Raw genomic sequence first — 14,374 nt, forward strand, 5'->3', positions numbered from 1 at the left:
ATAAAATCTTGATTGTTGATTGCACTAAAAATATCTGCAGTTACCACTGGCTGTGTGTTTCACCTAACTTTAGCCAGAGTTTAAAAATATTTCGATGCACTCTAAGACGACGCAACCAAGTGCATGTTGCTACCTTTTCTATGTAGTTTCTCATGCTATTTATTGTATGTTGCTTGATTAGGTAATTAGTCAATTTTAATTAGCCAACTTTCGAACTAACAAAGGTAGGAAAAAAAAATCCCATTTAGAAAGTTGCAGAGCGGTATTCAAAACCTCAGGATAAACACTTTCTGTCATTATATCCATTAGGTATTAGTGTTTTTCAGCGTATTGAAGGTGTCCGTGAAATACAAAAAAATACCATGTGACGGGCCGGCTTGCACGTCGTGATAACAGTGCTCCCAAAAATTGCGCGCACAAACTACCATCGGCGCGCCGCTGCTTAAATAGTGACAGGGCAGATGGCGAACCTGTTGATTCCGGGAAGACAAGCGATAACCGCTGCGTCTGCTTATCGCTATTGGCGATCTGTCGCGAGAGAAGCACATCACCGGTGCAAATGGCACAGCCAACGCCTACGTTGCTGCCCTGTCGCCTTTTAAGCGGCAGCTCGCTTATGGTAGTTTGTGAGTGCAACGTTTGGAAGCACTGTTATCAAGACGCGCGAGCCGGCACATCACATGGTATTTTTTTGTATTTTGCGGGCATCTTCAATACGCTGAAAAACACTAATACCTAATGGATATTATGACAGAAAGTGTTTATCCTGAGTTTTCAAAATACCGCTCTGCAACTTTCTAATAGGGATTTTTTTCCTAGCTTTGTTGGTTCGAAAGTTGGCTAATTAAAATGAACTGATTACCTAATTAGCAACAAAATAAATAGCGTGAGAAACTACCTAGAAAAGTTAGCAACATGCATTTGGCTGTGTCGTCTTAGAGTGCATTGAAATATTTTTAAACTCTGGCTAAAGTTAGGTGGAACATTCTGTAAATGTGCTGGTGGTTGGTAGGTATGGTAGGCTCTTGCGTTGGCCCACATACATGCATCTTTTGACTGCGCTTGTGCACAAGATGAAATATTTCAACAAAACTGAAGCTGAGCCAAAGTCAGGCTGATGCATCACATTTTACTATAATGTTGGCTAATTAAGGTTCGTGGACCCGCCGCGGTGGCTCAGTGGCTAAGGCGTTGCGCTGCTGAGCACGAGGTCGCGGGTTCGTTTCCCGGCCGCGGCGGCCGCTTTTCTGATGGAGGCGAAAAGCAAAAACGCCCGTGTGTACGAGATTTCGGCGCACGTTAAAGATCCCCAGGTGGTCAAAATTAATCCGGAGCCCTCCACTACGGCGCGCCTCATCGCCTGCGTTGCGTCGGCGCGTTAACCCCTACAATCAATCAATTAAGGTTCGTGTTTTTAAAAAAACACATGACCAGCAAAAGTCTCCACAAACGTTTATTCAACATTTACGTGTTCCTGCTGCCTCAGTGTGTTTCAGAAAAACAGTTAGGCAAGCTCTACCAATCCCGTTTCACCGTGCGTTCACAATTTGTGATGTGACAAATTTTAGTGTGGGGAAGCGTGTGGACGTCGACACCTGTATTTGCGCTTTTGGCATTTTCTGTGTTATTAAGCAATTGCTGCTACCGCAAGTGGTCTACTTGTATTCATGGCGCTCAAATATACCAGTATAGTTAAGAAGTGGCGTATCCCCGGTTACTTTCTGATGATGTCTATGATGTCGCAGAATCTTAAATTTGCAATGAGCAGCTGCTAACCAAAGCCACCATTAAGAAACGTGACTGGACTATTGTAGTGAGGCCTCTAGTTTCGTTTGTTTGTATCACTTGACTAGAGATGTAAGTTTTCATGATATTTTGAGGGGCATGAAAAAAACAGGTTTTTCTCTTTTTTTTTCCCCCAAAAAATACGAAGAATTGAAAAAAGACGATTCCGCACAGATCTATAAACTCAACATACTTCTTAAGGATACCTCATAAAAACGCGAAAGGTGACCGTAGTTGCTGGCGACTACACGAATGAAACCAAATTACAGCTGCTGTAAAAATAAAATCAGTAAATGAAATATACATAGAAGCATATTTGAGCTTGAATGGGATTTGAACCCGGGTAGCCAGAGCCGCTGCCAAGTGAAGTAACTACAGCACTAACCCTGTACCATGCCGGGATGAAACAAGAGTAGGGGACCGGTAAAAAGCGCAAAGGCTCATGGGTACGTTGTTTGCTCCTGCCACATCCGGCTCGAGAGCTCTCCCGGCCTCCCCCCGTACGCCAGCAGCTTTCACGCTCATGTGCGCATGTTGTTTATCTGATTTCACTAAAGAAAAAGAAACTCCCGTGCATCGCATATTCAATAAATAACAACGATTAATCCTACTAGGGGATTCTCTGAAAGTTAAGCATTTTGTGTCAAATAAACAACATGCACACATGTGCATGAAACCCAGTGGCGTATGGGAGGCCAGGGGAGCTCTCGAGCCGGAAGTGGCAGGAGCAGAGGATGTACCCATGAGCCTTTGCGCTTTTTACCGGTTGCCTATTGTGCCGCATGACAGGTGAACATGACGGCACCGCAAACATGATGCAGCAGTGAAGAAGTCCTCAATAATAGCTAGCTTTCGCCTTCAAATCACTTAAAAAATCTAAAGTGTCCGATGAATTTTTTCGTTTACACTGAAAAGAATATAATTGTTTCATGCCGCTCCACCAAAGTCCTGGCAGAGCTTCCGCTCTCAAAATCTGTGCCCAATTTGACGTCAAATCATTGATTTCAGAAAGCGTTCCCCTCACTGCAGAATTGTCGCGTCACACTGAATTTACCCAAAGAAGCTCTGTTCGTTTGTTTTCTTCAATTTTGCCCTGGTTGAAAAAAACGAGAAACGAAAAATGTTTTTTTTCCTAATGCTTTTTTGGCTTTTTTTCAGTGGCTCACATCTCTACACTTGACTGATAATGTGCATTAACGCACTGTTTTTAGTGCTGACCCATATTATGTCACCCCAGCCCATATTGTGTCACTGTAGCAGGAAATATGAGTTTTTCAATATGTCAAGCGTTTCTTTTGCAATTCTTTCATGGTGAAAGAAAGGCAAGTTCTGTCATACTAAGGAAAGTTGCATGTTGTCTTCATAGCCTCTTTAAAATGCTTTTGGGTGATGCCAAAGGGACAGCCAGTCAGTTTTTCCCTTTCCACTCTTCTGTGGCAAACACAGGGTTCTCGTCCGGCCAGTGCTGCAGCAGGTGTGAAACAGTATGTCAAGGCTTGTAGGTACTGTGTTTGTTGGCCGTCAATTTGGTGTGCTTTCTTTAAGGTTTGATTTTAACCAATGTTTACTTTCCATTCTAGACAACTTCTGAAAAATTTTACTTGTTGACATGAAATTTGCACTTCAATTTATTTTGTTTGGCAAAGACGTTTTTCCGTCTGGGCAGTTCCATTGCATATTATTGGTGTTAATGTATGTAATTGTATGGCTACTTCTATTAATTGAATTTGGTGCATTTCCAAAGCAGTCCATTTCCATCATTATATGGATGCATACTGGGACAGAAAGATGAAAGGCGTTCAAGTAAAGGCAGTATAAGGAAAGCTAGTTCGCCAGGGCAGGTGCATTGTTTTGTGATGGTGTGCAGGTATAAACGGGAGTTTGGCTTTGTGCTTCATGGGCGCCACATAATGGTGGATGACATTCGGGTTCGAGCCGTCGGCTGCGCTTCCGTCAAGCCAAGTGAGCCCCTGAAGTCTGGAGAAAAGCAGCCGCCGGAACCTGTTGAGGTATTGCTTGCAGCACTACCCAAAGTCTCGCCTCATTGCATTGAAAGCGTCACTCATCGCTGTTTGCTTTTGCAGGTGGCAAAGTCAGAGTTTTGTAAGTAATCGTAACACATCAGTGTTAAAGAAGTAGGGAACTGTTCAGGGCTGCTGACGTTTGCATGAACAATGCCTCTGCTGAGCTATTAAAAATAACCGTGTCTGTTTTTGTATGCATGCTGTTTGGGGAAGATAGAAAAAAAATTTCACCTATTCTCTTGTTTGCTTGTAATAGGGCTTCAGAACTATTGGTAAAATCACTACTAATATGACTGACTGTGCTTTAAGCAACCATCGATAGTTTTACCAAAAAAAAACTACTGATGGTCTTGGAATAGTTGGGTAGTTGTCATCTTCGAGCTTTGTGGTCATCACATGCTACAGTGTGCATGCGGTGCTGGCAGTTCAGTGTGCTGTGTAAATACTTGGTGCGGAACTACTGTCTCGTGAGCCCACTGCCTTTCCACTGCCCCTGCCTCCTTGCGGGAGGTTGAGGGCAGATGTGGCCATCAAGTGCAAAAGTTTGAGAACGTGACGCTGACTGGATCAGCTTACAAAAATAAATGTAAATTGTTGTTTGTGCTGTTTATATCTATGAAAGAACTTTAGAACACGAAAGTAAACGTTTGCTTCCTTGCAATGTTTGTTTAAAAGACGCCGCAGTTATTTTTATTCCAAATAAAGTTACACTGTCAAGGCCTGAATATTCACATTTAGTCACATGCCAGCGTACTATTAGCATCACTATGAGGCCTACATTCTGGTTGTGTGAAAGCTAAGGTACTGCATAGAGTGAAAAACCCTAACCTTCCCAGCAGAACCCTGCTGTTAAAAAACATGGTAGGAGGTTTCAGTTGGTGGGTAAGTTTTTCGGATTCCGCAGTCAGCTTAATTAACTGTGGGCCGGCCTAGTTGGAATTGATGCATCTTGACGAATAGCGCACACAAACGGAAACAAGAAAGGGCACATTGACAGGCGCTGTGTCCATGTGTCCTTTCTTGCCCCTGTTTGTGTGTGCTATTTGTCAAGATGCAATCTGTTACCATTTATATTGATTTTTTAGCAGTTTATGTTGTGGTTTTCTGCCAGGGATGTTGTGGAAAAGAGGGCCCCTTGCAGCCTGTGGAACTTATTTGATGCTGCAATGACGGGCAGAGGGTAAGGGAGGAAATGACTCTCTGTGTGAGGAATTTTCCCCACTTGCATACAGTATTACCCATACATTTCTTTTGCTAGCTGTAAGTTGTACTCCAGGCTGTTTCCCCCCCCCCCACACGAGTAGTAACGCTCCTGCTAATGCAGTACAAGGTTCTCGTTGAACTTACATCATGCATGCTTGGTTTATTTACACAGCCTCAGCATCACACAGAATAGCAAACGTAAGTTTGCGGGTTGGCCTGTGCAGCCAGAAAGCCGTGCTTGCTCTGCGGCAAAGCCAACTCTTGCATCGCTGCAGGTTCTGTCAAAAAACAAGAGCAGTGGAAAAATATCTCATTGAGGGGTGACGGATTCATGGTGGCTGAAAAAGTTATGTTTATCGTGAATACTCATTGCAGAGCACCTACTAAAACATGTTTCATATTTTTTTGGCTATTGATTACTTTCAAAATACTCCATCCCTAGTGTAAGTACAGCAGCCTGGTACAGCAACAGGCGTGTAATTACCCTGCACATTTCAGACTGCCCAGTGCTACTTTGATGACTCCTACTACCCAACACCTGTGTACCTGTTGAGGAATCTCTTGGCCAGAAACCTCATTCAGGGTCCAGCTATCATCATCGACGACAATTGGTATGCACAGCTGTGGAGTTGCTTTGCAATGCTGTTGTTGTCAAAGGCAGAATGGTGAAGGTGACAGTGACCTAAGGCGGCTTAAAAGCAATTATTTACATATGGTGGATACCAAGTACAACCACGCGACATCTATAACCGGAGGCACATAAGCCAATCTTTTATTTTCTATTTTAAAAGCATTTTTGAACTGTTTTGTTTAATCAGTTCAATCAATCAACTGTTTTGTGGGTTGCTCTTGTAGCATATGCTGAATATCTTTTGTGTGGGTGCATGAGAAAAGACAGTTTTTTTAGTGCTTTAGATTAAGTAAATACCGCCAAATTTGTACCCTTGTTTAAATGAAGCAGTACATAAAAATATTTAAAAAAAAAACACTTGACAGTATTAAATTCTCAATTTAGGGAAATATTTGGTTCATTTTGTGTATTTTGTTGACTTCAAACTTGGCTGCATGTTGTCTCACACTTGGCGCTTTGATGCTTTTATTTTTTTCTTTCCAGTACCATTATTGTAGAGCCCTCGTGCACTGCTGAAGTTCTAGAACATGGAGACGTTAGCATTGAGGTAATTTTTTTTTTATGCCATTGGTGTCCTGTGTTTTTAAACGTAGGACAAAAACTGGACAAAATTTTAAAAATGCCTCGATGAGCAAGTACAAATTTTTAATTCTGTTAATGCAACAGGTTGGCAAGTCTAAACATGAGAACATAGGACTGGAGTTGGATGCGGTGCGTCTTTCTCTGTTCTCCCATCGCTTCATGAGCATCGCTGAACAGATGGGAAAGTAAGTGTCGAGGACCAAATTGTTCCTGTTTGTTCCCCTTGGGTTTACAGTCTACTTCACCGTTTTAGGTGCTCTTGGGTAGTCCAGAAAAGTTCATGATGTGCAGTGGAACCCATTGTCTAGCCATATTTGTCATAGAGGAAAGCTCAGTGGGTACAAACTAGTAGGGGAGCTTAGCCAGTTACAACAACCTTTGGAATGCTGACTGGGGGATTTTAGGGGACTACGTTTTAAGCCAGACTACCACGTAAGAATGTGCATGCTAGTGAAGATTTGCTCTGGTGCTTGCTCTTTCCAGTAGTTCACCCTAATGTTGCATTAATGAGAATGCATGTTTTCATGAGAATGTATGACAATTCCATGTCTTTAGTGTTTTTGTAACATACATTCAGCCATTGGCTTTGAGTTTTAAAAGCTTGAAAGCATTCCAATTAAAATTTTATGGATACTGATTAAAGCTGCTTTAATTTATGTCTTTTAGCCTGCACTGGTGACAAGCATAAACATTTTTCACTAAAATTTGATCACAGTACGTCATGTTTTATTGCAGAATTCTTCAACGAACATCTATTTCTACAAACATAAAGGTTTGTTTTCTTTTTTTTGTTGGGTACAGAAAGGGGAATGAAGCTAGTATCGGTACTTTTTTTTGCCTTACTGATAGTGACCCTTAGAGGGAAGACCATCTGTGCGATTATTGATTTAATGTCAGAAATAGTGAAATTACGTGTACAGTCGATCCCGGATATATCGAACCCAGATATATCGAATTATTGCATATATAGAACAATCCAGACATCCCCTTGGAAATCCTATGTAAAAGAAAATATTTTATATATCGAATTATCGATATATCGAACTATTTTGCGATCCTCTTGCAGTTCGATATATCCGGGATCGACTGTAATTGCCCACCCGCCGCAATGGCTCAGTGGCTAAGGCGTTGCGCTGCTGAGCACGAGGTCGCGGGTTCGATTCCCGGCCGCCGCGGCCGCTTTTCTGATGGAGGCGAAAAGCAAAAACGCCCGTGTGTACGAGATTTCAGTGCACATTAAAGATCCCCAGGTGGTCAAAATTAATTCGGAGCCCTCCACTACGGCACGCCTCATCGCCTGCGTTGCGTCGGCGCGTTAAACCCCACAATCAATCAACTGTAATTGCCATCTCGTAAGGTTCACGACAGTACTAACTGTACACTTGTGTTCTGCCTTTTACGTTAGTTACTACAATGGCTTTAAAAATGTTAACGTCCTATTCTAGTAGTTAGGTTACTTAATGGCTGAGTAGTTGTTCTTCAGATTTAAAAATGAAGGTAAATGTAAGCAACACTTCATAAAAGTATGCTGTCAGAATCGCTCAAAGTATGCAAAATGAGGTGGGAAAGTGTCGCTATGTCCAGTGGGAAAAACTGAAACCTATGATGTAATGGATTGACATTTCTTGAAGCTCTTGAAGCTTGAGTGGATTATTTGCACGTCTACTGAAAGCATATTAATCGTTGTTTATATTTAGGGTCCTTTGTTTTAGAGTTTCATAATTTTGTAAGCTCTCGTACAAGAATGTAGCTGAAAGTTAAAAACTAGGAAGAAATTGTTTTTTTTTTAACTCATTCATAAATTCTGGTTTTATTTTCATGAACAAGGAAATATTGTACAACAGCATTAATGTCATGAGACAAAATATTTGGACACATGTTTGTAACGGCAAAAAAAATTAGGTTGCCGAACTTGCACAATCTGTATTTGTGATGGCCACTGTTATTCATACTGCAAATGAGAGCCACTTTAATTGTCAGTGACGTGTTTGCTGTACACTGGCATGAAAGTGTCTGGTAATTTGTTGTGATGTCTTTAGCTATGTTCTCGTACTTATCTGTGAGCATGAGCAGATGAAATCCACTTCCAAGCAGGTTTGCGCATACTACCATCTATGTTAACTGATTCTGTAATGCAAAACGACAAAAGTTTTTCTGTTTTCCTAATCGAGGCGAATGCCACCTGTGCCACCTGTGAAATTGTTGACCTACTGAACACATTTTTAGGCATGCCCTCGATATCGAAACATAAGACAAATTCCTGTTGACTCCCTTCTTGCTAACTTAAAATCCTTAATTAAATTATCTCACCCTCCTCCCTACCCACCCAACTTTGCAAAAGCAGGCTGTGACACTCACTCTTACATTTTATATCCCAACCCAATACTTTTCACCTACGCGACCTTAACTATACCTTCTCGTTGCCCCTAGGGGGCTCTAATGCACTAGCAAAAGACTCCCCGAGTTTTTCATTACATATTTAATGAATATTAAAAGCAATTTTGTCATGGTGCAATTATTCTCTGCAGCAACGTATTTGTTCTTGATTTCTTAAGCACTATCTTTAGTGTGGTTTCACTTTGCCGGTAGAATTTATTTTCAAAATATGGCTGGTTTTGAGGCCATAAATACTTGTTTTAGTGGCAAATTTTTGGCAAGACATTGGGTTTGTTTATATTAGGTGAACATTCAGGTTTTTATTTGATTGATTGATTGATTTATTGTAGGGTTTAACGCGCCGACGCAATGCAGGCGATGAAGCGCGCCGTAGTGGAGGGCTCCGGATTAATTTTGACCACCTGGGGATCTTTAACGTGCGCCGAAATCTCGTAGACACGGGCGTTTTGCTTTTCGCCTCCATCAGAAAAGCGGCCGCCGTGGCCGGGTATCGAACCCGCGACCTCGTGCTCAGCAGTGCAACGCCTTAGCCACTGAGCCACCACGGCGGAGGTTTTTATTTGTGTTGATGTTCTGGAAAACAAAGCAAATAAAGTACTGCCCCATGCAGAGATGCTTTATTGTTGCGCATTTGAAGGGCGAAGGGGAATCCCAAATCAGACCAAAAATATGCTGCAGCTTTTTGTGTGTCGATATGAACCCACTAGCTCTAGCTAGAGTAATTTTCTGAAAAGGTTTCTTTGTCTATATAATCGCCAACAGTGTGGCAATGTATAACTTTATCTCCTGCTTTGACTGTGCTACCAGTCTTTTGTTTTACACAAGACAGCATGGCTAACCTGGTATAGTTGTTTCCTGGCTATGTTTAGCTGCTGTATGGTTTACAAGTCCAGCAATGATTGGGCATCTGCACTGCTATAGGCAAAAAGCTTAGACGGGAGTGCCATATTACAACATGTTCACTGATTTTAACCCTGAAGTCCAGCTTTGCATTGAGGCTGGAGTGCTGGGTTTTGCGCTGCAGCTTGAAGGGCGAAAACACATTCAACATGAGAACTGCTCACACACTTGCCATCAATGCCATGCACGAGCACTCATTGCTTCTCAAATTCAAAAATGACATATTTGACAGCAGGTTATACCTGTTTGCTTAGTTGTAAATAGCACTGATTAATCATACCATACAAAGGTAAAAATATCTTTCTCACCGTGCATTGCATAGTAACTGTATTGTTAACCCATCGTGAGATGAAGGTGCTTTTCAGTCTGGTGTAAGTGGGAGTAGGAGGGAGGTGAATTTGGGGGACGCTTTTTCCGGTAATCCTAGGAGTTGTGCAGTACCACATTACGGGCAAGATCTGAGCCATGGGCTGTTTGTTGCTGACGCCAACTGTGGATCTGCACTGTGTGTCCTAGCTAAGAGTTCGGATCTTCAGATTCCGGGCTTCCTTGTTAGGGTCATAAGCTTCCAAAGTTGAAGTATAGCTAAAGGACAAGGCATGATAGTGCAAACCTTTGGTGCAGGAAAGACTTGATTTCTCGTGTGCCCTTTTTGGACCTGATGGTGGGCTGGTGTGCAACGCTCCACACATTCCAGTCCACCTGGGAGCCATGCAGGAGGCCGTCCAATACCAGGTAAGTCTACACTGTATAGCCTTAGCCATTTTCGGGGAGGGGATGTAGGAAGAGCTTGGACGAGAAATGTCAAATAGCAAAATGAGTGGTTTAAAGGAACAAAAGACACGTCCATCTTATGAGCTTATAAACAAGAATTGACAGCGCGCTCTTCATGTGGTTTAAAATCGTCATTTGGCCTTGCATGTATACAGTCATGGACAAATAAAATACCAATGCACAAATATGAACAGGAACACAAATAGCGCAATTTCTTTCTATGCAAGTCGAATTGTCGCATCACTTCATAGCAGCAGCAAAGTTTGTAAACATGACTTTCCAAATATACCACAACCGCAGCATTGTGATCTCCTCAAACCGAATTCTTCGATGTTGCGTGTTCTGGTTCATATTTTCGTGTTTGCATTTTATTTGTCCATGACTGTACCTGATCTTTACCTTTTTGAGCCGAGAGACTGCCTTGTTCATTGGGCATTTCTCTACTGCTGCTTTATCACCACTTGAAGTTGAACTTGAGACAGCTTCAAGTTTTATATAGTATACTATTTTGAATGCTAATGGTAGTTGGAACTTTTCAAGGAAATTGCACAAAATTCTGGATTAGCCAAGCTTGTCTTCCAGATTGAAAGGACAACCAGATTTAAGTGTAATTATTTTAAGTACACTTGCTGACTGTGTCTATGAAAGGTGATGTGCACACAGCAGAAATTCAGTTTACTTTGTTGATGCTCAAAACCACGCAGATGAGAGCACTGGGAGACAGCCTCCAAGCTGGGGACGTGATTTTGTCAAATCATCCCCAAGCTGGTGGCAGTCATCTGCCTGATCTCACGGTCATCACGCCGGTAAGCCATAGCTTTCTCAAAATCGTGGTGCAGTGTTACAACAGTTGTGTAAAATGGCAGTAGTTTCGGTTTGCTTGCTATGTTTGTCACTATCTTTCCTTCGAATTGCCACGCCTTTATTTCCTGCTTGCAGAACTTCTCTAAAATAAGGTTGGCTTGTTTCGTGCTGCTGAAATGATCACGACACTGAATGGGCAGAAGGGGCAAGAAATTGAAGCAATGCATTGCACAAAATGCGCATGGTGCACGGCATATTTTTAGTACAATGTGTGCATAACACTTCGCATCAATTTTGTTATTCTGGTCTTTTCGTGGTGTACGTGTTTGTTTTACTTGAAACAGCTGCTTTCAGCTATAATAGAATCCTCCTATGGTGTTCGGATAAAATGTTGTACTGACCTCTTCACTTTATCAAATGGTTAACTTGGCACTTACAAGAATGCATGTAATTAAACTGCGTCCCTTCTCTTTTTTTCATTATGTACAGGTTAACTGTTGTGTACACCTCCTTTGTTTTTGTTTGAATGGCCTCTTCCAGTGCACTACTAGTGCTTGAGAGAGGGCGGTTGAGGCCTGCATTAAACAGCAAATGTTCTTCCTATCACTTCGGTGTTCCGAGTTTAACTGCGCAGTCAAAACTCGTCACAACATGTGGGGACCTCACGTCCTCAAGCCATGCTTTGCAAAGCTGTTAGGGTTAGTACCGTGGCAGTATAGTCCCTAGATATTTAGCTATTCTGCTGTCCAGACTGGTTTTCTATTACAGTAAAATCCGGGAAGCATGCCTTTTGTAACCAAGGTCTTCTGTAACTACAAATTCTAGAAATACTGAGCAGTCAGGCTAGATCACTTTATATAAGTCAGCACCAAAGTGTGTTCAAGCTTGTGTAGAGGAAATTGGGTTTTTTTTTTTCCCTAAAATTGGGATTTCAGTTGGGGGTTCAAAAATTACGGGAGAATGCACTACATATAGTAATATCAGAAGTGAGACAGCTGCGCATATTGCGTAGTTTCGATAAAAATTTGTTTTCCTGCGCCACGCTGCTCCAAAAGCATGGAAATTGCAGAAATTGCACCAAACTGCTCCAAAACCATCTGAGAGCCAAGGATTTGAATGCTCCCGTCAGTTTCAGTGGGGAAAAATGCTTACTGAAGGCATAATTTTCGAGCACCTCCAATGTTGTGCTGTTTGTACAGGTTTGATTGATCATTAAATAAAAAACCCATAAAATTGTTCCCGAGATAGTTTTTCCGACAGTCACAATGTTGGGTTGCACATTTTATATTCTGTGAGGAGGTGTCCCATCGAGAACCATTGCAAAGTCCTGTAAAAAAAATACTTATGGTGTCTCAGCTGGAAAACTACATGTGAAAGTTGATGAAAAAGGGCAATTTTCGGGACAACATTACTGGACGCCGCCATCTCAGTAGGGTGAAGATTGGAAAACATGGCCGCCAAGAGAAGCAGTTGCGCATAGATCACAAACAGTGCTCTGCGCCGATTTATACCGTGGTTTTGGTTATGGTGGTTTACATTAGTCGTTTGATCTGTTGTGCGGAGTTGCGCCACTCGAAACACGGGAGTTCATCAAAAACAACGTGGTGCACGCGAAGCCGTGTTTCGGCCGTGAGTGTGAGGCGCGGTGCGTGCTGGAATTGAAATTTCGGACTCTGCGGTGTTATAGAAAGCTGAGTCATTGCTGCCTTTCACAAAAGCGAGCTTGTGAGCGGTGGGACTGGGATGATTGACATTGCAAAAGTGGCGCCGCATCTACATCGCCGCGAATAGGGTGCCTCGATGCTAGCGCCGCCGTACAGCGACGCGCGTGAATCGAGGCACCGTAGCCGCAAAATGTTCAATCAACTTCCGATAGTGGGACGGGCTATTATTGCACGCTAGTAACAATGGTTCATCTATCTGAAGTGAAATTTAATGCCAAAAGGGAGGTGGCTGAACATACCAACGCTACTCAAATCGTAGTGACCTTGCACATTGGGGATTTTAAATGGGGGGGCTGCTGGGGTGCGGCGACTGTCACCTCGCTTTGCGCAACTTTTGCCGTGGCTCTCCACTTGTGCGTAAAGCCGAGTCTCGGATTACGAAAATACTAATATCGGCATTCACGATAATAAAATGCCTTACGATTGCTTAGTTTTTCAATTTGATATTTACAACGGCACTCCACGCTGTCTGTGTATAGAGCCTAAAAATTTAAAAATGGTTTGTAAAAAGGCAGTGCTGTTCGTACGTTATGATACTCTGGTAAAAAAAACTTTATTGAAATTCTGTTTCAGTGTTATGTACCTTCAAAACCGTTTAAAAAGTGCACTTCTCCCCTCTGAGTTGCCAAAAATTTAATTTTTTAGGCTCCTAAGGTGACATAATGAATGTTGTTGTTCTGCTCCAAATCAAATTCCTTCTGCTCCAAAATTGAGATTCCGCTGCTCCAAAAACTGCTCACAAATCCGACTCAGCTGTCTCACCCCTGGTAATATAAATAAGTTCTTAGCCCACCTGTCGCATGAGACCATCTACTAGGGTGGCATTTACCTGTACCCCAATCATACGACACCCTGGTCATATGACGCTTTTGCGCGGTCTCTTGAAAATCGTATTATCGGGGTTCCACTGTGTAAATTTTTGTGTCAGTTTGCTTATCGAGGCACTGATGGATGTACGCTCAGATGTGTAATGAGTGTGTAGAGTCCTAACTGCCTGCATTATCTTTGCCTTTTTTTTTTTTTTCATGGCTATGTTTAGGATCTCTAGGAGATTAAAACAAAAATTTTGATTTGATTTACAGCCAGTTGTTATTCGAATTTGGTTTGCACTCATAACCTTGATTTTTGCACACCTTAAACAAAAGGAGTGGTGGGTCACACGCTATTTAGAAGAGTTGCATTTTGACATTTTTTTCTCTAGAGTGATTAAAGCATTTTTTTCTATGGCCACTACCTAACATGGTCTGTGCAGCCCCTTCGAATCCTTAAGTACCCTCCATGTTTGGACAAGGTCATAAAGTGCCCTTGCAACTTCTTGAGCCTTGAGTCTTCTTGTATTCCTGAAATTTCGGCCGAATCTGGTTTACTTAGTGAAAGAAAGCCAGCTTTGCAAGTGAAGCTGGCTTGTAAAGCCAAGGCATGAAGCACCATTCATGAATGAAAGCTGCTGCATTATGCTGGCCTTAAATAATAAAGCTTCCTTAGGGCGCAAGCACACCAACGTTGGTGCACCAGTTTGGTGAATGCTCCTCGTTTTGTAAGATATGATA

The 14,374-nt window shown here is 42.2% G+C and overlaps 1 protein-coding gene across 3 annotated transcripts in view; it reads left to right on the top strand.

Annotated features, from left to right (window-relative positions):
• The window catches only part of LOC144147170 (5-oxoprolinase), a 69,868-nt gene that overhangs the window by 38,087 nt on the left and 17,407 nt on the right, over positions 1 to 14,374 (top strand). For all 3 annotated transcript variants that reach the window (XM_077679243.1, XM_077679251.1, XM_077679254.1), the window contains 7 exons: positions 3,653 to 3,794; positions 5,511 to 5,623; positions 6,127 to 6,190; positions 6,310 to 6,410; positions 6,961 to 6,997; positions 10,147 to 10,257; positions 11,001 to 11,102. In XM_077679243.1, coding sequence (XP_077535369.1) covers positions 3,653 to 3,794; positions 5,511 to 5,623; positions 6,127 to 6,190; positions 6,310 to 6,410; positions 6,961 to 6,997; positions 10,147 to 10,257; positions 11,001 to 11,102 — 670 coding nt within the window. The remainder of the gene's footprint in view (positions 1 to 3,652; positions 3,795 to 5,510; positions 5,624 to 6,126; positions 6,191 to 6,309; positions 6,411 to 6,960; positions 6,998 to 10,146; positions 10,258 to 11,000; positions 11,103 to 14,374) is intronic.

The sequence above is a fragment of the Haemaphysalis longicornis genome, unplaced genomic scaffold (genome assembly GCF_048455015.1).
Source record: "Haemaphysalis longicornis isolate Haplotype H1 unplaced genomic scaffold, Haemaphysalis longicornis Haplotype H1 scaffold_1, whole genome shotgun sequence".
NCBI lineage: Eukaryota > Metazoa > Arthropoda > Arachnida > Ixodida > Ixodidae > Haemaphysalis > Haemaphysalis longicornis.